This window comes from Sycon ciliatum, chromosome 1 (genome assembly GCF_964019385.1).
Source record: "Sycon ciliatum chromosome 1, ocSycCili1.1, whole genome shotgun sequence".
Taxonomy (NCBI): Eukaryota; Metazoa; Porifera; class Calcarea; order Leucosolenida; family Sycettidae; genus Sycon; species Sycon ciliatum.
In genome coordinates, this window is record NC_088643.1 from 72,590,711 (window position 1) to 72,607,461 (window position 16,751).

General features: G+C 46.8%; 1 protein-coding gene across 1 annotated transcript; it reads left to right on the top strand.

Moving 5' to 3' along the window:
* On the top strand, positions 1 to 16,305 carry LOC135805310 (uncharacterized). Its single transcript, XM_065319330.1, has 20 exons — positions 1 to 969; positions 3,251 to 3,352; positions 3,636 to 3,904; positions 4,297 to 4,387; positions 5,440 to 5,550; positions 5,765 to 6,127; positions 6,903 to 7,304; positions 7,745 to 7,812; positions 8,035 to 8,097; positions 8,856 to 8,939; positions 9,407 to 9,451; positions 10,313 to 10,456; positions 10,878 to 11,060; positions 11,689 to 11,841; positions 12,174 to 12,238; positions 12,500 to 12,596; positions 13,338 to 13,481; positions 14,229 to 14,342; positions 14,836 to 14,921; positions 15,301 to 16,305. The coding sequence occupies exons 1-20, from the start codon at positions 861 to 863 to the stop codon at positions 15,383 to 15,385; spliced, it is 2,778 nt and encodes a 925-aa protein (XP_065175402.1). The 5' UTR covers positions 1 to 860; the 3' UTR covers positions 15,386 to 16,305.
* The last annotated feature ends 446 nt before the right edge of the window (positions 16,306 to 16,751 follow it).

Genomic DNA, 16,751 nt, shown 5'->3' on the forward strand with positions numbered 1-16,751 from the left:
TAATGAAATTTGCCTGCTTGCTTCAGCCGCGCCAATGCGCTTCCGTTACATGCTTGTTTTGCCCAGTTCGACATTGCTACCTACGCTACGCTAGTGCGAGGGGCACGGTGCAAATGGGACAGCGACTCGCAGGGTTGAACATCTCTCCCAGGTCCTTGAACGCACACTCGTACTCGACATAGTCCTTTGCAAGTGTTTATGCCGTCTGTCTTCGTTCGCATTTGTACTGACAGTGTTGACTGAGTCTGCAGAGTGTGTGCCAGATTAGCAGGCAGGACAGTGTGGTTCGAGGTCACGCTAGCGCTGTCTGTGCTGCGGAAATACGGCACGTGCTGGCTGTCAACGGACTTGCTTGGTCTGCATGCATATGCAGCGCAGAGCTCTGCATGCACCATCCACTGGTGTTCTCCCAAAACTATCGCTCTGATCAGATCTCTAGCCTCCAACTGTAGATCTTCATGCATTGTTCGTGCCACGAGCGCAACCGTTTTGGCAGGTTTGGAACGCTTGAAACAGCGAGCTCTCAACGATTTGAGGAAAAGAGAAACCAGGAAGGTTTGGCCGCATGCTCTAATGGTTCGGTGCTGATGCAGTCTAGCGAAGGACCACTCTATGGCTAGACTATGACGGCGGGGCTCTGAAGATATGTGACTTCGTACTACCTGAGATTTGTGGAAGCGCGAAGACAGCGCCACTACTGAGTACTAGTAGTGCCGTGGTGCTGGTGGTAAAATCGGTGGAAAGTGCAGAGCGACCGTGACTTGTTATTTCCTCACTTGCATTGCTGAGGAACACAGAGGCGGTGGAGAAAGCAGTGTGGATCGTTACCTAATGCAGCTAGCGCTGTTTTCACTTGCAGTATGGGGAGTTGTGGCAAGCAGAGGCATGCAGCGCAACCTCTTGTCAGCTCCTGTTGGATTTGGATTGCGAGTTTTCTAGTCGTCACGGCGCAAGGGACCGTAGCATCTGGTAAGTGCGCGTGTACATCTCACTCACACTGCAATGCCAGTAGTCAGTGGTCGCGTACACGCTGGTAACATTGTTACTGGCCGCAAACACGACGGAAAACCTATGGAATGTTTCCGCTTGCAGTCAGCGATTGTTTCCTGTTCTTTTTCAAGTGCGTTCCAATGCTAGTTGACTAGCCGCGGGTGATTCCGTTCCTTTGTTTTGCCACAATACAATGACTACTAGTACCATTTTTAGCTATTTCTCTGTGGCTTATTAGTTCGAGTCCGTTTCATCTTGACTAGGTCTTACTAGCTCGGTACGCGCGGTAGAGAGGCCAGGCCTCCCGTTGAAGCGAAAGGTGCGCTGCACAACGAAGGGACAGTGCACTGCGATCGCATGGCTGTTGCGTCTAAAATTAATGGTTTATTTTTCATGCACTACGATAACATGTAACTGTTCGTTGGGAACGCGCACTGACACAGCTAACTCTGAGACTGAGGTTGTCGCCTCTACATCCGCTGCCCTCGGAAAAATAATAATTGCGGAACAGATTGCCAGGATACATTTCCATTGGTTCTGAGAGAAACACACACACACACACACACACACGCACACACATAACATGATCATTCAATATGAACAAAATATGATACTTGTGAAAAAAAGAAGGACAAAATGTTACGAGTTATGACTAACTGTCCACCACCGTAACCAGATCTTCTTTTCACAATTATTTAATTGGCTCACCATCCGAGTAAAATATGATACTCTTTACTTTGAATAGCAGTCCTAAAAATAGGCCACACACTCACTCCTCATTCAGTGATGGTCCCCCAATGAAGGCAAAGATTCAATACAGATTCCTCCGTCTGGCCTGGCTCAGTTGTATGGGGCGATGATAAAATTAAACAACTGCATTGATTAAAATGAAGAGGCTGCAATTCACACTGATGCAAGACATTTTCTCTGCAATCACAAGACTGGAGTGGCCTTGGACTTTGTTGAGAGGTACTAGGTTATCGTTTGTTTTAGAGCCTCTTCTGTGACCCTCTTTGAAACATGTAGCATGATACAGGGACTGATGTGTGTCTTGGTGGGCCAAATAACCCAGGCCCTTCGTGACAGCTACACAGAATCTTGCAGAGTGTTTGCAGCTCCAGTTCAAGTGCACATTGATCATTAGTCCTTGACCACCTGGACTGGCTGGAGCCTTGAAACACATAATGTTTTAGGAAACTTCAGGGCATCATCACCACTTGGGATAATAATGTGCATGCACTTGAATATTCTGTTGAAAACTAGCGGTGCACTGTTCGGTGAACTGGTATCTTGATGGAGCTAGTGAAGTGGCATGGGCATGAGCTAGCAAAGCGGCATGGTCACATGGTGATCTCATTTATTGCTACAAGTACTATTATAATGCTGTAGAGTGCACTGGGTTCTGGTGTCACCTACATCACACAGTGATAATCACCAGGGACTACCACAGCAGTGAAAGTCAGAGCTCTCTGACATATGGCCATGTACTGTCTCCTGTGCTTGCTAGTTTGCAGCGGGGACAACTTAATTAAGGTTGTCCTGTCGCCCTGGGCCAGGGCCAACAGTAGCATGGGAAGAGCAAATTTCTTGCAAATACAGACATGGCTATAATGCTGCTCAGCGATGATGTCACTGCATCATGTCAATGACACTAGAATTCTTTCCCATAAGAATTCTTTCCCATAACTAGGTTGTGCGATTTGTTCCAAGTATCAAATACAAAACCCGGCAATCTAATGACATCACTACAGTTCACATGCGTGTAGACTGTAGACCAGCTGGAAAACATGACATATTTTCCTTTGCCAGTGCAGCCAGGAAGTAATCGTTGTTGTTATTACTCGTACCTGCCAGATAATATAGAAATATCATTCATTTGGTGTCTGATGATTGGAATAATAGCCATGAAACCCCAGACAAGCAACAAATGTTAGCATTGTTTCGTTGCAAACTTGTGTAGAAGTATCATTCAGGCTTGAGGGTGTACAATGTGATGGTAGGTTGAACTGATCCGCTACCATTTCTGAAAGCTATTCGAGCGAGAAAACAACATGGCACGTGAGATATACGTGTCGTAGTGCAACGGAAACTGCCTAGTGGTCTGCAAGGTTTCTGCATGGAACTTTGCTAGTACGGCGTAGGAAAGGAATGCATTAAAGATGGCTATACAATATTTCCATGGCAGAGATTGATCACCATAATTATATTTTTGGCAAAACTTCCAATTTATGCAAATCACTCTCCTGTTTTGAATGTTCAGACTGTGTCGCTGCGGTTACGCCCGAGAAGGGCAACCTGAATGGCTTCTTCAATCTTTCATCACACCGAGAGTTTCACTGGAAACTGACAACAAGAAGAGTTGGTAAGTGAAGTGCACCAAAGTGATCTGATTCTCTCTCTCTCTCTCCCTCCCTCCTTCTCTCTCTCCTCTCTCTCTCTCTCTCTCTCTCTCTCTCTCTCTCTCTCTCTCTCTCTCTCTCTCTCTCTCTCTCTCTCTCTCTCTCTCTCTCTCTCTCTCTCTCTCCCTCTCTCTCTCTCTCTCTCTCTCTCTCTCTCTCTCTCTCTCTTCCTGCATCTATATCAGCTCCATGGTGAAGCATGACTCTACAGCATTGTTCGTTTGTCTTGCGTCATTGGCTGTACAGCAAAATCATCCGGCATCCCAGAGCTCTCGCTGGAGCTGCAAGGTACCAGGCTGAGGCCAAGCGATTATGCCACCCTGGTGTCCACGCCGATCCGCGCTGATTCGCAGCACACCACATGCTCAGCGTCATTCAGCTACAAGGTTTCTGGTGGACACATGTCCGTGAAGCAGCTAGTCGGTGGCAAGTTCATGGAGATGTGGTGTGAGACGGTTGAGCATCCAGCCTGGAGAACAGTTCACTTCCGCCTACACTACACAGGAAGATTACGAGTAAGTTACTTCACGCCGTGCCGTGCCGTGCCGTGCCGTGCCGTGCCGTGCGGAAACTTCACTGTATTGTTGCCGTGTGGTGTCTGTGTGACACCGTGAAGAAATGGTTAAATGTGATGGTGCTCTGCAATGCACTCATTACAGGAAAACCCTTAGGATTGTGTGCCTGGAAAGAAGTACTATAATGGATCAGGATGCACCATTGACCTGCAACTGGTGTTCCCAGGTCTTGCTTACTAATTGGGACCTTCTAATGGAATGTCAATCATCAAGCTGCAGTCTACCTACCTGCTCATCACCTCATCTCTCTGCTGCTCGGGCTACTAGTATCTGCTAGTTGTCATATTGACATGCGTCTGATCCGCCGTGGTTGCTTCTTATTCGTTCTTCAGGTCTTTTTCAATGTCTCACCGCTCAAGGCGTCGACGTCTCTCAACGCAAGCCTAGCGAACATAGCCATTCAATGTTGCCGGGATGTGTCGGGTAGGTGTGACGCAATTCATGGTATTATGGCTACCGCATGGTCACAAGACGCCAGCCTGAATTGCTGGGCAGCATGTTTAGAGGGGCTCCCCGACAAATACCATATACATATCCTTCTGTTCGATAGCTCTTTAAAAAAAAGGCAGCACAAAATAATTCAAAACTTGTGCTTTAGTTAGATCATGACACTTTTTTGGAAGACAGATTCTTGACTCTTATTGGCATTTTAGGTATTAATTGTTGGGACGCGCAGTGTGCATTCATCCAGGGACATTGCTGGGCGTCCCTCGGTGCTTATACATTTTACATGCAGTGGTAAATGCAGTTTAATGTAGACTTATGAAGTTGTAACATTCACTGCGTGGACGTAGTACAGGGATAGCTTGTGTAGAACATTTGAAAGCAGCGAGCAGCTGAAGGTAGGTTCTTCACTTGCAGAATGGCCTTGCACATACTCATCAGAGTACATGTATTCATCGGACACACTGTTTACTGACCACCACATGTACTGCGACTGCACGGCTAGTCGGCATGATGGGATGGAAGAAGCAGGGCTTTAGGCTGGAACATGGTACAACGTACCTGCTGTGACAGGTGCCAACAATGCCTAAAGATGGCTGACATGTTAGCTATTGGTGCTTAGCACACTAACCAACACTGACAGCCTCGGATGCTGCATAATAATATGCATGACATTCCACCACACCAAGCTGAACGGTACAAGGACTGCTGGCACTGGTAGTGCTGAAAGGCAGTGGTGCCATAGAACATGGGAAGATATTCAGTACAAGCAATCCTAAGGAGAGCAAAACTGTTACATGTATTTCCGTTAAAATATAGTTGTTAGGTACTGGTGGTTTGCTAGTATGTGACTTTCCTTTTTGCCTTCTTGATAGCTTGCACTGAGAGGCAGCTGAATGTAGATTGAGGGTTGTTCTTACTCATCCAGACACGCAATATCCGAAAGTGCCTTGATGAAGAGAATTCCAGATGTTTGCAATACTAAAATGTATCTCTCCGGCTGTATGTCTGCCATGCTGTGTGATTCGCAGGCTGCATTTACTATCCATCACCGGACTTCCATTGCGGGATGGCTGGCTTCAAGAGCCTTTCCAAAGTACGGTCATCACCGGAGGTATCCTGGGAGCGGAACCATTTGCAAGGTAATGAAAAGTTGAAAAGATGCTGCAGGGTAGAACTGATCATCTTCACCTAAGAGAGCATCATCTAATGCTGGAGAGGATGGTTGCCATAAATGAGTTCATGGCAACTCCTATTGGTCTGAGTACTCCATTGTGCACATGCTACAGAGAATGCGGGCAGTGCCTGATTTCTGTACTGTTTCCACTGTGTGACTGTGCCACGCTCTTGCTTCAGGTCTGCTGCAGTTCAGTAGCCCTGCGGGTGAGCATGCGTCCATGGTATCACCGCTCTACTGGTGGCATGCGTCGCGACCCGCACAGTGTGTGGTGCAATTCCAGTCCCAGCCCATCCAGTGGCCGCGGAAACGGAGCAACTTAGCGCTGCCTCGCAATCCCGGCCGCCTGGAACTCTCTGTGTACGGACTGAATGAAGTCCTCTGGTACTCGCGCTTTAGCGGAGTTTCGTTTCGCTCGCGTCATCGCCAGCAGTTCTTCTCGCTCGCCACGACCGGGCCATTCCAGTTGTTGATCAATGCGTCGGCACAGCATCCCAATGTGGCTATCACTGTCGAGGGGTTCTCCGTGCATTGCTGTCCAGGTAAGTCCTGCAGTTATGAAACTTGCACAGATCACAGATGACCTGAGACAATGAGAGTGAGTGAGGGGGGGGGGGGGGCTCCTGCTTGAAATGGAGGGTGATTTAGCAAACACGGTGTGGACCAAATTTGGAGCTTTGGCTTTCTGCGTCATCTTGTACATGTAGTTGAGTAACGGGAAATCTGATGGCACAAGTTGTATTAGCTGTGTTGCAACTGTCCCAGCAATAGAAAATAATCCACGACACACCTTGGCCTGCATCCAAAAATCCAGGGAATTCAGTACTGTGTTTCGCAAAAATCCTTAAATTTTCTGCCAAGACATGCACGCTCTTATATTTCTATTGTTGCATAACTGCCAGTTCCATTTGTGCCGTTATGCAATAGTCGATAGACGTCTTGTTGTGCATGGCTTTGACTCTGGTGTTGTTTGGGATATCCACCCTGCACATGGAGGAAAAGATGTAGCCGAGTATCAGGCATCCATCGTCCGCAAGATCATGCATCACTAGGCGTTGGTAACAGCACCAATGTACTGTACTGATATGAGGTGCTATGTGTGTTTGCGTCTGTGTCTATGTTTGTGTTTGTGTGTGTCTGTATGTGTGTTTGTGTGTGTGTGTGTGTGTGTTTGTATGTATTTGTGTGTATGCGTATGTTTGTTTGTATGTACGTGTGTGTGTGTGCATGTGTGTTTGCGCGCGCGTGCGTGTGTGTGTGTGTGTGTGTGTGTGTGTGTGTGCATGCATGTGTATCTGCGTGCTGCTCACCTTTCAGCGAATTCACTTGGTGATCCTAACGAACCATTTTCGACAGTTACTGCAGACGCCTTTGCTACAGAGGGCCCAGGTGGAAAGAGGGATGGCTCTCCCTGGGACCTGATCACTCCAACACTGGATAGCCCGCAGCAGACAACGTACATGCAGGACAACATAGTAAGCAGTACGAGGGAGGACACATCGCTGAAGGAGAAAGATCAGAGCAAGCCCGACTACGACAGCAGGCACATCAAGGCCGTCATGATACCCATGGGCTGCGTGGCGTTCATCCTGGTCACCGTCATTGCTGTGTTCTGCTGCAAGAAGCAGCAGGCGACGCCATCCTCCAATGGAAGTAGCAACTCAGATGCCGGTCTACGTCGCCCGTTCCAGGCCAGCATGAACAACCCAGGATATGAAGGTGAGCCTATGTTACTGACAGAATTGATGCTAGGGGGTAGGCGAGAGGGGTTTTCCTGAAATTTCTGTCACAGTTTGTCTCTTCAATATAAGTCATACGGACGAATTATCCTTAGTTTGTTAAGCACCTTTTAGTGTGTAGTGTTCACGTGTACCTACGCGCTGTGGCATTCCTTGGCCACTCCAGACATTCATGATGCATGTAGTAGTAGTACATCGTGATATGTTATCGTGCATGTAGCATGTGCCGTTTCCCGCACGCGCGCGGGAAACGGACCTCGCGGCTTTTAGTTGTGGTGCATGAGTGGAGTCTGGACTCTTGTCGTTTTGGACTGAAGAAATAAACAATACTACATAGTGGTTATACACAAACGAAATAAGCCACACATGTCCTTATTTTTATTCTGTGATCCCCTTTGATTTTGTGTACTGCACGTACAGAGACAATCCCTGTTCTACAGCGTGTATCACGACAGAGCAGCGATGCATTGTCTGGAAAGACATCTTCGGTAAGCGTTGGTCTTAAAGTATATAGCTAATCCGACTGACTCAAACTTGCGAAAACAATTTGCAGAGTGGCAAAAGCTGAAATGTGAACATTGCATTCAAGTCCCACGAGGAGGTGGCCACGGTGGAAAAAAAGAATTCAAGAGGCGTTGTTGTCAACATTGATTTTATATCCTTTTGTTCATGTTCTTCGCATGCTCGCCTGTGGACTGCGTCCTGCACAGAACGATGTTCTCCAGCCACACTCCTATGAAAACAACACCCTGCAAGTCCGGCAAACGATAGAGGTGAGCCGAGGTGATACATGCATGGTGATGCGTGTATGGTGATGAGTGCATGCATGGTGATGCGTGTATGGTGATGAGTGCATGCATGATGATGCGTGTATGGTGATGAGTGCATACATGCATGTATGACTATGTATGTATGACTATGCATGTATGGTGATGAGGGTTATAATGGTGACGATCATGCTGCCCGTTGGTGCTTAGAATATGAGAAAGCTTCTAGAAAGGTGCTGGAATGAATACGGGCAACTTTAGAAATAGAATGCCAGAAGCCGGGGAAGTCAAGACGTGGCTCGAATATCAAGTGCCATTGCTACGACGTGGACGCATTATCCATTGGTAAATAGAGAGCAGAGTGATGCATGGTGGAGGCAGAGTTGTCGCGAATCGCGAGAATAATCTAATCAACTCCTTATTTGCTCATCGTGCGCCTAAATCTGCTATGCGTGATGCATGGTGGAGGCAGAGTGATGCATGGTGGAGGCAGAGTGATGCATGGTGGAGGCAGATGATGCATGGTGGAGGCAGATGACGCATCGTGGAGGCAAATGATGCATGGTGGAGGCAGAGTGATGCATGGTGGAGGCAGATGATGCATGGTGGAGGCAGAGTGATGCATGGTGGAGGCAGATGACGCAAGTACTGAGAGATATTATAGTATTGGTTAGATTTGACTTTGGTTAAATGCGGCTTCTGACTATGCTGGTAGTTTGGTAGCTGATTGTATTACCGTACTACACATGTGTACCTGTTCATAGGAGAACCCGGTCGGCGAGCAGCAGCAGCAAAAGCGCAAACCATATGAGAATACATCACTTGCCAATAATAATGGCAAGGCACAGGTCAGTTCTTAGTCCGTACTGTATGTTCAGACCTCTTCTAGGTGTGCAAGGGGTCCCGGGGGTATGTGCATGTATGAAGAACATTGTGTCTACAGTGGCTGGAGTTATACACCTCAGTGTTCCGTTACTAGTACCTGCAGGGGCGTAGCAGCCGGTCCGGCCAGTTTAGCTTGGGCCGGACCACTTTTTCGCCCAGAAGTGTCCGGAATGCAGGATTTTGCACCCTAATTTCAAAATTTTCCCGGGGGACACCCCCAAACCCCCCTCCAACCGGACCACCTCCAACGGCGGTGCTACGCGCCTGACCTGGCATGATTCCGATGGTTACACAAACTGATGTATTTTGTATGATTGAATATGCAGTACTTGGAGTAGTAGGAATAACGCACATGATGGTCTGTGTTGTGCATGGACATTGTATTGTCTGCAGTCGGCTATGGTTGATGGCTTTTGTCTTTGCTCTGTAGATCCATCGCTCAGCAGGCTATGAGAATTCCAATCCTGTCAGCCAGGTGAGCTATCTTCAACTGAACTGACCTAGTCCTAGTACCTGAGCATTTCAATATGGACCGCCTATAAGTTACTAGTTATGACTAACCGTCCACCAAGGTAACGAGATAATATACAGTCAGATAGTGCGACAACAAGGCACACAACTGACAAGGATATTGAGACATTCGACGACCTGACACCTAGTTCCCTACTTCCCACACATCGCACTGTCTGACTGTATATTATCTCAATACCTTGGTGGACTGTTAGTCATAACTAGTAACTTATAGGTCCTTTTCTCTTTCATATTGATTTTACTATTGGCTCAACATCCGAGTTTTTTTCAATACGGCTTCAGCGAATATGATTCCCAATGATAACAGTGTCTGACAATTCGAACTTGAGTACCCTGAAAGCCGGGTCTTGGTGCATTTAGTGACTCTGTGTGAGAATGTGATCATTTTCACGTACATAGTTATTGTGTCATGTGTACATATGTGTACATGTTTGGATAATTAGAATTTCCGGAGAATCAGAAGTTTCTCCGGCGTAGGTTACTGCGACGTGCATGTCCTTTGTCATTTACAACAGGATACACGGTACATGTCCTGTACTGAATTGCTATTTCCGAGTGTATCTCACCTTGCATCATGGGCTGCCCGTCGCCTTGCTACAGCAACTGATTCCGTGCAGGCAAAGGTGTTGCCATGTGTTCTGTTGTCTCTGATGGTAGCTCCGCGTGGTGGGTACGCGGGTATCATCATCTGAAAAAATGCAAAAATCCACTGCTAGTGTCTTCACAGTGGTGCCATTTTGCTGGACTGAGTCGCTGTTGGCTATCTTGTTCATGTGCTCTGGGAAAAAAATACTATCTTGTGCAGCACTCGGGCGAGACTCTACCACTCGGCAGGGGTAATGGTACGGCTGCTACTGCTGTTGGTGGTGGTAGTGGTAGTGGAGCTGGTAGTAGTGGTGCACTTGCAGGAACACCGCAGTCTGCAGGGGACCACTTCTATCATAGACTGGTAAGTCTCCTACAACACTGTTTTGAAAACCGTATCTCAAATTTTTTGACTACACCATAGGGCTTAGGCTTAGTGCAAGGTAGAGCATCACTGGCCATAAGCGAGGGTCCCCGGTTCAAGTCCTGCTGGTTGAAGTCGATTATGTCTTCCGACTGTTCCCGTTTCAACTCCCTCAACTTCATGAATAATTATATTGCTATTCTCTTTGCTTGCATGTATTACTGAGGCAACACCTGATGGTCTGCATCCATGGTTGCCTATATTGCATAGGCCACGTGTACTCATCCGGCGGATATCATGCGGAATAGTAGTAATAATAGTAATCAGTTATTATGCACCATAGGTACATGTGTAAGCAGCCTGGTTTTAATAACCGGCATGGTATGTAGAAAATCATCCTGTGTTTGCACGTTGTCCACAGGACCTGACCGTGGAGAATGCAGACTATTCTCAGCCGTTCGTGCAGCCACCGTGCACCGCCGGAGACCTATACTCCCACCTGGCGGAGCGTGAGTACCTGCGGCTGGATCACGACACCATTCACCTCAAGGAGCGCATTGGGCAGGGCCACTTTGCCCACGTCTACAAAGGCGAATGGAATGTGGTAAGCAACAAACAGCATGGCGTCAGACGATGTACTAGCTATTAGTATTACTAGTAATGCGAGTGATGTCATCGCGTATGCCTTGTATGGAGTGACAAACTCATGTTTGTATTGCCATTCCATAGAAACAACTCGAATGATCATGTAATCAAACAATCTGTTTGGTAGGCAAGAATCGGGGCTAGATGGACTCTACACATATATTACTTAAATGATAAAATGTGAAAGAGAGAAGAAACACATGAGAAATGAGAAATCAACTTGAATTTCCTGATGGAATGTTACATATCCAATGCATGTTCACTGCTCTCCAGCACACTGTGATGGTACCTGTATATCAAATCCTGATTTATGCAAGGCTCTGCGTCACGGTATATTGTATTTTCAAGCAAATACAAACTGGAGTGTCATGTTTTCGTCCAGGAGAAGAGGGCGGGGCTTACACAACAGTGTGGCTTTGAGCCCAGGAATGCGGTGGATAATTAATTGACTGGTCTGACTATGGTTTGCGTCTCTTGAATAAAATGCCAAGCACAGACATTATGTCAGCCTCTAAATAGGAGATCAGTAGCCTGAAAACAAACAAAAAAAACCATGATTCTATACCTGTACGTTGTTGCATTTTCAGGGTGATGAAGTCAGACACGTTGCCGTCAAGAAACTCAAATCAGGTGCTTCTGCGGAGACGACGACACGTTTCCTCCGCGAATCTGCCATAATGGCGCAGTTCAATCATCAACACATTGTCAGACTGTACGGTGTAGTCGTACAGGGCGAGCCGGTGAGTGCCGACGTGCGGGACAATTCATGAATTGTGTTTTCTTCCAACTCCAACTTTAATATAGCTACAGGCCGGCACAAGCTAATGATATTGTTTGTGACCCAATGCACTGTGGATAGTGAAGTGCCGTGGCTTCGCACTCGTTGCTCTTACAAACAACGGGAATTCCCCACATCCACCTGGTTTCGTCTCATTTCTGTTGCATGATCTGTTAGATGAGCAGCGTAATTCTGCATCCAGGTAGCATGTGCAAGTGTATTCATGGGGTGTTTGAATGCATTTGTTACTTTTAAATATAAGGTTAATTTTGCTCGTATCTTCCATGTGTATAGATGATGCTCGTTCTAGAATTGATGACGTGTAATCTTCAGCAACATTTACAATCGTTACGAGAAAGGTAAGTTGTGTATCACCGTGAAAGATCCCTGCCAATATAATACTTATGTATGTTTCTTGTGATCTTGTAGCTGATGCTGTTGTGAGCAGTATCGAATGGATCCTGACAGCTTGCATTGGATTTAAGTTTTCATTCAAATTGTTGACCTGTAATTTCATATTCACTGCCTAGTAAACATGTGCACGCTGTGTAAGTCATTGGCCTATACTACCCTGACAATCTGCCTGTCTTTGGAATATTTGTTTTGCTTGTGCTGTCCAGTCAATATAACAAGAAGTTGCAGGGTCACCTCCTGTCCTTGTGTAGACAGATAGCGTTTGGCATGGAGTACCTGGAAAGCCGGTTATTTGTACACCGGGTAAGTCCGCAATGAACAGGACTCTGATGATGACTAGCTATTGTTAGATGCAGCAAGCTGTTCAAATGTGTGTGCATCAATGTCTGACAAGACTTGAAGTAAGCATGAAAGCGCCGGGAATTAACATGGAATGCAGGGGCAGGGCATGCTATTCGTTTTCGGCTGTTCTAATAGATCTAATAGAAAAATCTGTGAGCATACATTTTAAACACACTACTTGAGAGTAAGTTAGCCATATGTGGCAGGATGCCAGAAGAAGTACAACGGTACTGGTATGCATGAAGTACTGCCACTACAGTATCCCTGATTGAACGCATGTGATCTCAGAGTAGGCAGTTTGGTCTCCTAGATTGTGCCATTATTAACGGTTTGTTCTTATACCCGAAGTCATCATAAATTCATAATATGTAAGGTTGACTGGTGTGGCAAGGTTTGCACATGTTTGCAAGTACAGTGCAGATATTATGATCATTCAAGCTACAGTCAACTTCGCTTATAACGACACTCGGCGGGGCATCAGAAAAGTGTCCTTATTCGCGAAGTGTCGTTATACCCGAAGTCTCATTATGTATTACAGTTGGATGGGACTTTGCTCTGGGCATGGAAATTCTGTCGTTATTCGCAAATTGTCGTTATATCCGCAGTCGTTATTAGCGAAGTTGACTGTATGTCTTTTGGCTATCATCCTCCGCATTTATTCATGGTTGTGCCGGTGGGAATTTGCTTACCTGAAACTTGCAGGACCTGGCGGCACGCAATGTGATGCTGGACCCGAACTCTGTGTGCAAGATTGGTGACTTTGGCATGGCCAGGGACATCTCCGCGGATCAGATCTACGTATCCGGCAATGAACGTGTCTTCCCAATCAAATGGACAGCCCCAGAGGTATGTCCTCCGCTGCAGTTGTTATGACAATTGCATGAGCAATTTCTGGAAAGTAGAATGCCGTTATTTGCTTCCGGCTCTTCCTCCCCCATCAACACCCACCATGTCGAGTGGACAAGTTGTGACCGCCCATCGTGATTATTGTGCTCTTGCAAGCTCAGCTATAAATTTGGTGAAGATTTCAGGTAGCCAGAGTCAAACGTCACATGCTATTCATGCTGTTCCTTGAACATTTGACATGGAATGCATTCCGAGTCGATGAAACGTGTGTGTATGTGTATGTGTATGTGTGTGTGTGTCCCATATGGTGCAGTGGTATGTGCAGCGATTTCCAATCGAGAGGTTGCGGGTTCGATTCCCGACGATTATGGTCACACACGTCTTTCTTCTCTTTCTCAGTCTCCTCCTGACTTTTCTTTCATTCTCCTGGGTGGTTACCAACAGCCAGTGCATGCCGGAGTATGTGGTGTGATGTGTGTGCGGAAAAAATATATGAAAATATATGAAAAAGACCAAAAAGAAGGGATTCACTGGCCAGAAAAAGCCATGTCATAGCTGTGTGGTGTAGACCAGGCTGAATAGTTGCGGTCAATTCTTCAGCCTTGCAAGCTGTTGAATGGTGCAATCCCAGCACAAGCTGCTATGGCTTCTGTGTAGCATCGCTATCATCGCCTCCGGCGATGGGCGTCAAATGGTCAATGGTGTCTGTCTGTCTATGTGTCGGTGTGCCCCTTGACATCACTGCAGGCAATCGAGTTCATTCAGTTTACAAGTGCAAGCGATTGCTGGAGCTACGGTGTCACTCTCTACGAAATCTGGTCACTCGGAGAGAAGCCGTACGGTGCCTGGGCCAACGAGGAGGTAGGGCTTTAGTAGTGCATGATGTAATGTGGGTCACAGAGAAGTAGTGGATGATGTAATGTGGTTCGCGGGGGAAGTAGTGGATGATGTAATGCGGGCCACAGAGAAGTAGTGGATGATGTAATGTGGATCACAGGCAATATTCAAAGCATGCATCCATATCCAGTCTTCTGTCTGTGAGAACCCTTGGTACGGTGAGGAAGCAACTAGTGAAGTCAGCAACAACACTCACACCATATCCTTGATTGTGGCCGAAGCAATGAGAGAGAGAGAGAGAAAGAGACAATAGGCAGGCTGCAATAGAACAGACGTGTTTGTGCTGTTTACCGGTATAAGCTAGTATGGTGACACTTCCTGACTTTGCTATCGCTGGCCCGACCAACACTATAGTGATAAATATTAAAAGTTTGCAATCAAATAGCATCATGTTGTATTCTTGACTGACTGCTGAGTATCTTGGTTGCGTGCTTGCATTGTGTTCTAACCAACACAGGTATTCAAACAGGTCAAGGGTGGCTATCGGCTACCATCACCACGCAAATGTCCACACACTGTCTACTACCTGATGCTACAATGCTGGTATGTACAGTGGCACCGTCTGTGTGTGTGTGTGTGTGCGTGTGCGTGTGCGTGTGTGTGTGTGTGTGTGTGCGTGTGTGTGTGTGTGTGTGCGTGCGTGCGCGTGTGTGTGTCCAAAGTACCCGGGCCAGTACCCACTCTTGCCGTGCCTCCTCAGTCAAGGTGTGCATGTGTGGGGGGGGGGGGGGCACCAACCAATTCACAAATATTCCTGGATGGCCTCACATAGAGTCATAGATCGTAGCAATGCTTGACGGATCTGGAGCTCCCATAGCATGGTACATGATTCATGATCTGCATAATTATACATGTAGTGTGATAGCAGTACATCACACCCTGGCCACAGTGGATAAGTTGATCTGTTGTTTTTTTCCCGCAGGCAAGCAGAGCAGAAGAATCGGCCATCTTTCAAAGAAGTTATACAATGTCTGTCTGACAGTGATGATTCGCTATTAGCATTCTGAAAAATCCCCTGCGATGACCACTGCCCTCTGGTCACTGGCAATGAGTCAGACGAATGCATAGCTGGTTCCGCAGGATGAACAGCCTAGTCGATTTGACGCCGCGAGTGAAGGACAACTGAGGTGGGTCATGGTGCTGGATCAAGTAGCAAAATGGATTGAGTAACTAGGTCTCTCTGGACCCAGCCCCGATCCGCATGCATCTGTCACGCCTCTCGAAGCAGTAGCTGACCAGTCCCAGTCCCAGCCGGCGGGATTGTGCTAAATGCCACCAGCTACTGCCCCGGGAAGGTATCTTCTCAGTATACAGGTTCTGAGCAAATTGATGCAACTGCACTCTCCTCATTTGAACATTGATTACCGGGTACTATTGTGCCACAAACATCCGTACTCTGATCACTTGCTGCAACTCAACCCTCATTCAATCTGTTCACAAGATCGTTATCTCCATCATCACTATGCAGATATCGTCTTCACACAAATTCTCTCTTTGATCTGCACCGGTTGAACTGATGCTTGAGTCTCAATTTTAGGAACTGGCACCACACCACAGTTTGTTGACACCACTGTTGTAAAGTGTGTACAGTTTCCTGAAATCTCTATTTCTGCCCCCCCCCCCCTCCCTCCCCCGTGTGTATGTGACCTCAGCCTAACCCTTCTCCTTGCGCTTGATTGCTGGCCTCTCCGCCAGGAGGCTACGCAAGGAGTCAAGACAATGCCAATACTCATCATTGCATGATGGCAATCAGCTGATGGAGTTGCTCTTTTCTATTTTAAAAAGCTTTCTCGTATGAGTATAACCTCGTTGCGCCGTTATCTATTCTTGCAGAATTATTTAATTCTAGTACAATTTGCGCTCTTTGAGCAGCAGTAGAACTTTTGATAAACTGAGATAACAATTAAAAAAAATTAATACGTTTCTATTCATAATAATTGTAGTGCGACATCGCGCAGCGTGGTGGTGGGGCGGTGACAGTCGGGCTACCCAAATGCATACCATCCATGATGCAATCACAACACTGTGCAGTGGCACAGAGCCACGACATGACACACTGACTGCGATCCGTAACCATTAATAGATCTGTTGCACGTCTATCACATGGCCATACAGCCCTACAGCCTAAATACAGGCCAGGCTAGCCATATTGCTGGCTCCAACTCCATGCAGGGGCATCTATGCCTATGGGTCTCAGGCATGATGTCGGCCATATTGGTTGCACTGACACATGTACATACCGTGATCACTTTCTAGTACTAGTATCTACACAAATATAGTCACATGGCAAAAAGATTGTGAAGCCACTCTAAAAAGTGTCTTAGGGGCCGTTTACATGAGAAAAATAATTCCGGGCTTACAATTGGTTCACCA

Excerpts from the sequence above, each read along its gene's own strand:
- LOC135805310 (XM_065319330.1), top strand. The coding sequence starts at position 861 with ATGGGGAGTTGTGGCAAGCAGAGGCATGCAGCGCAACCTCTTGTCAGC. Across the intron at positions 10,457-10,877 it reads ACCACTTCTATCATAGACTG|GACCTGACCGTGGAGAATGC; the intron begins GTAAGTCTCCTA and ends CGTTGTCCACAG. Across the intron at positions 12,239-12,499 it reads TTACAATCGTTACGAGAAAG|TCAATATAACAAGAAGTTGC; the intron begins GTAAGTTGTGTA and ends TGTGCTGTCCAG.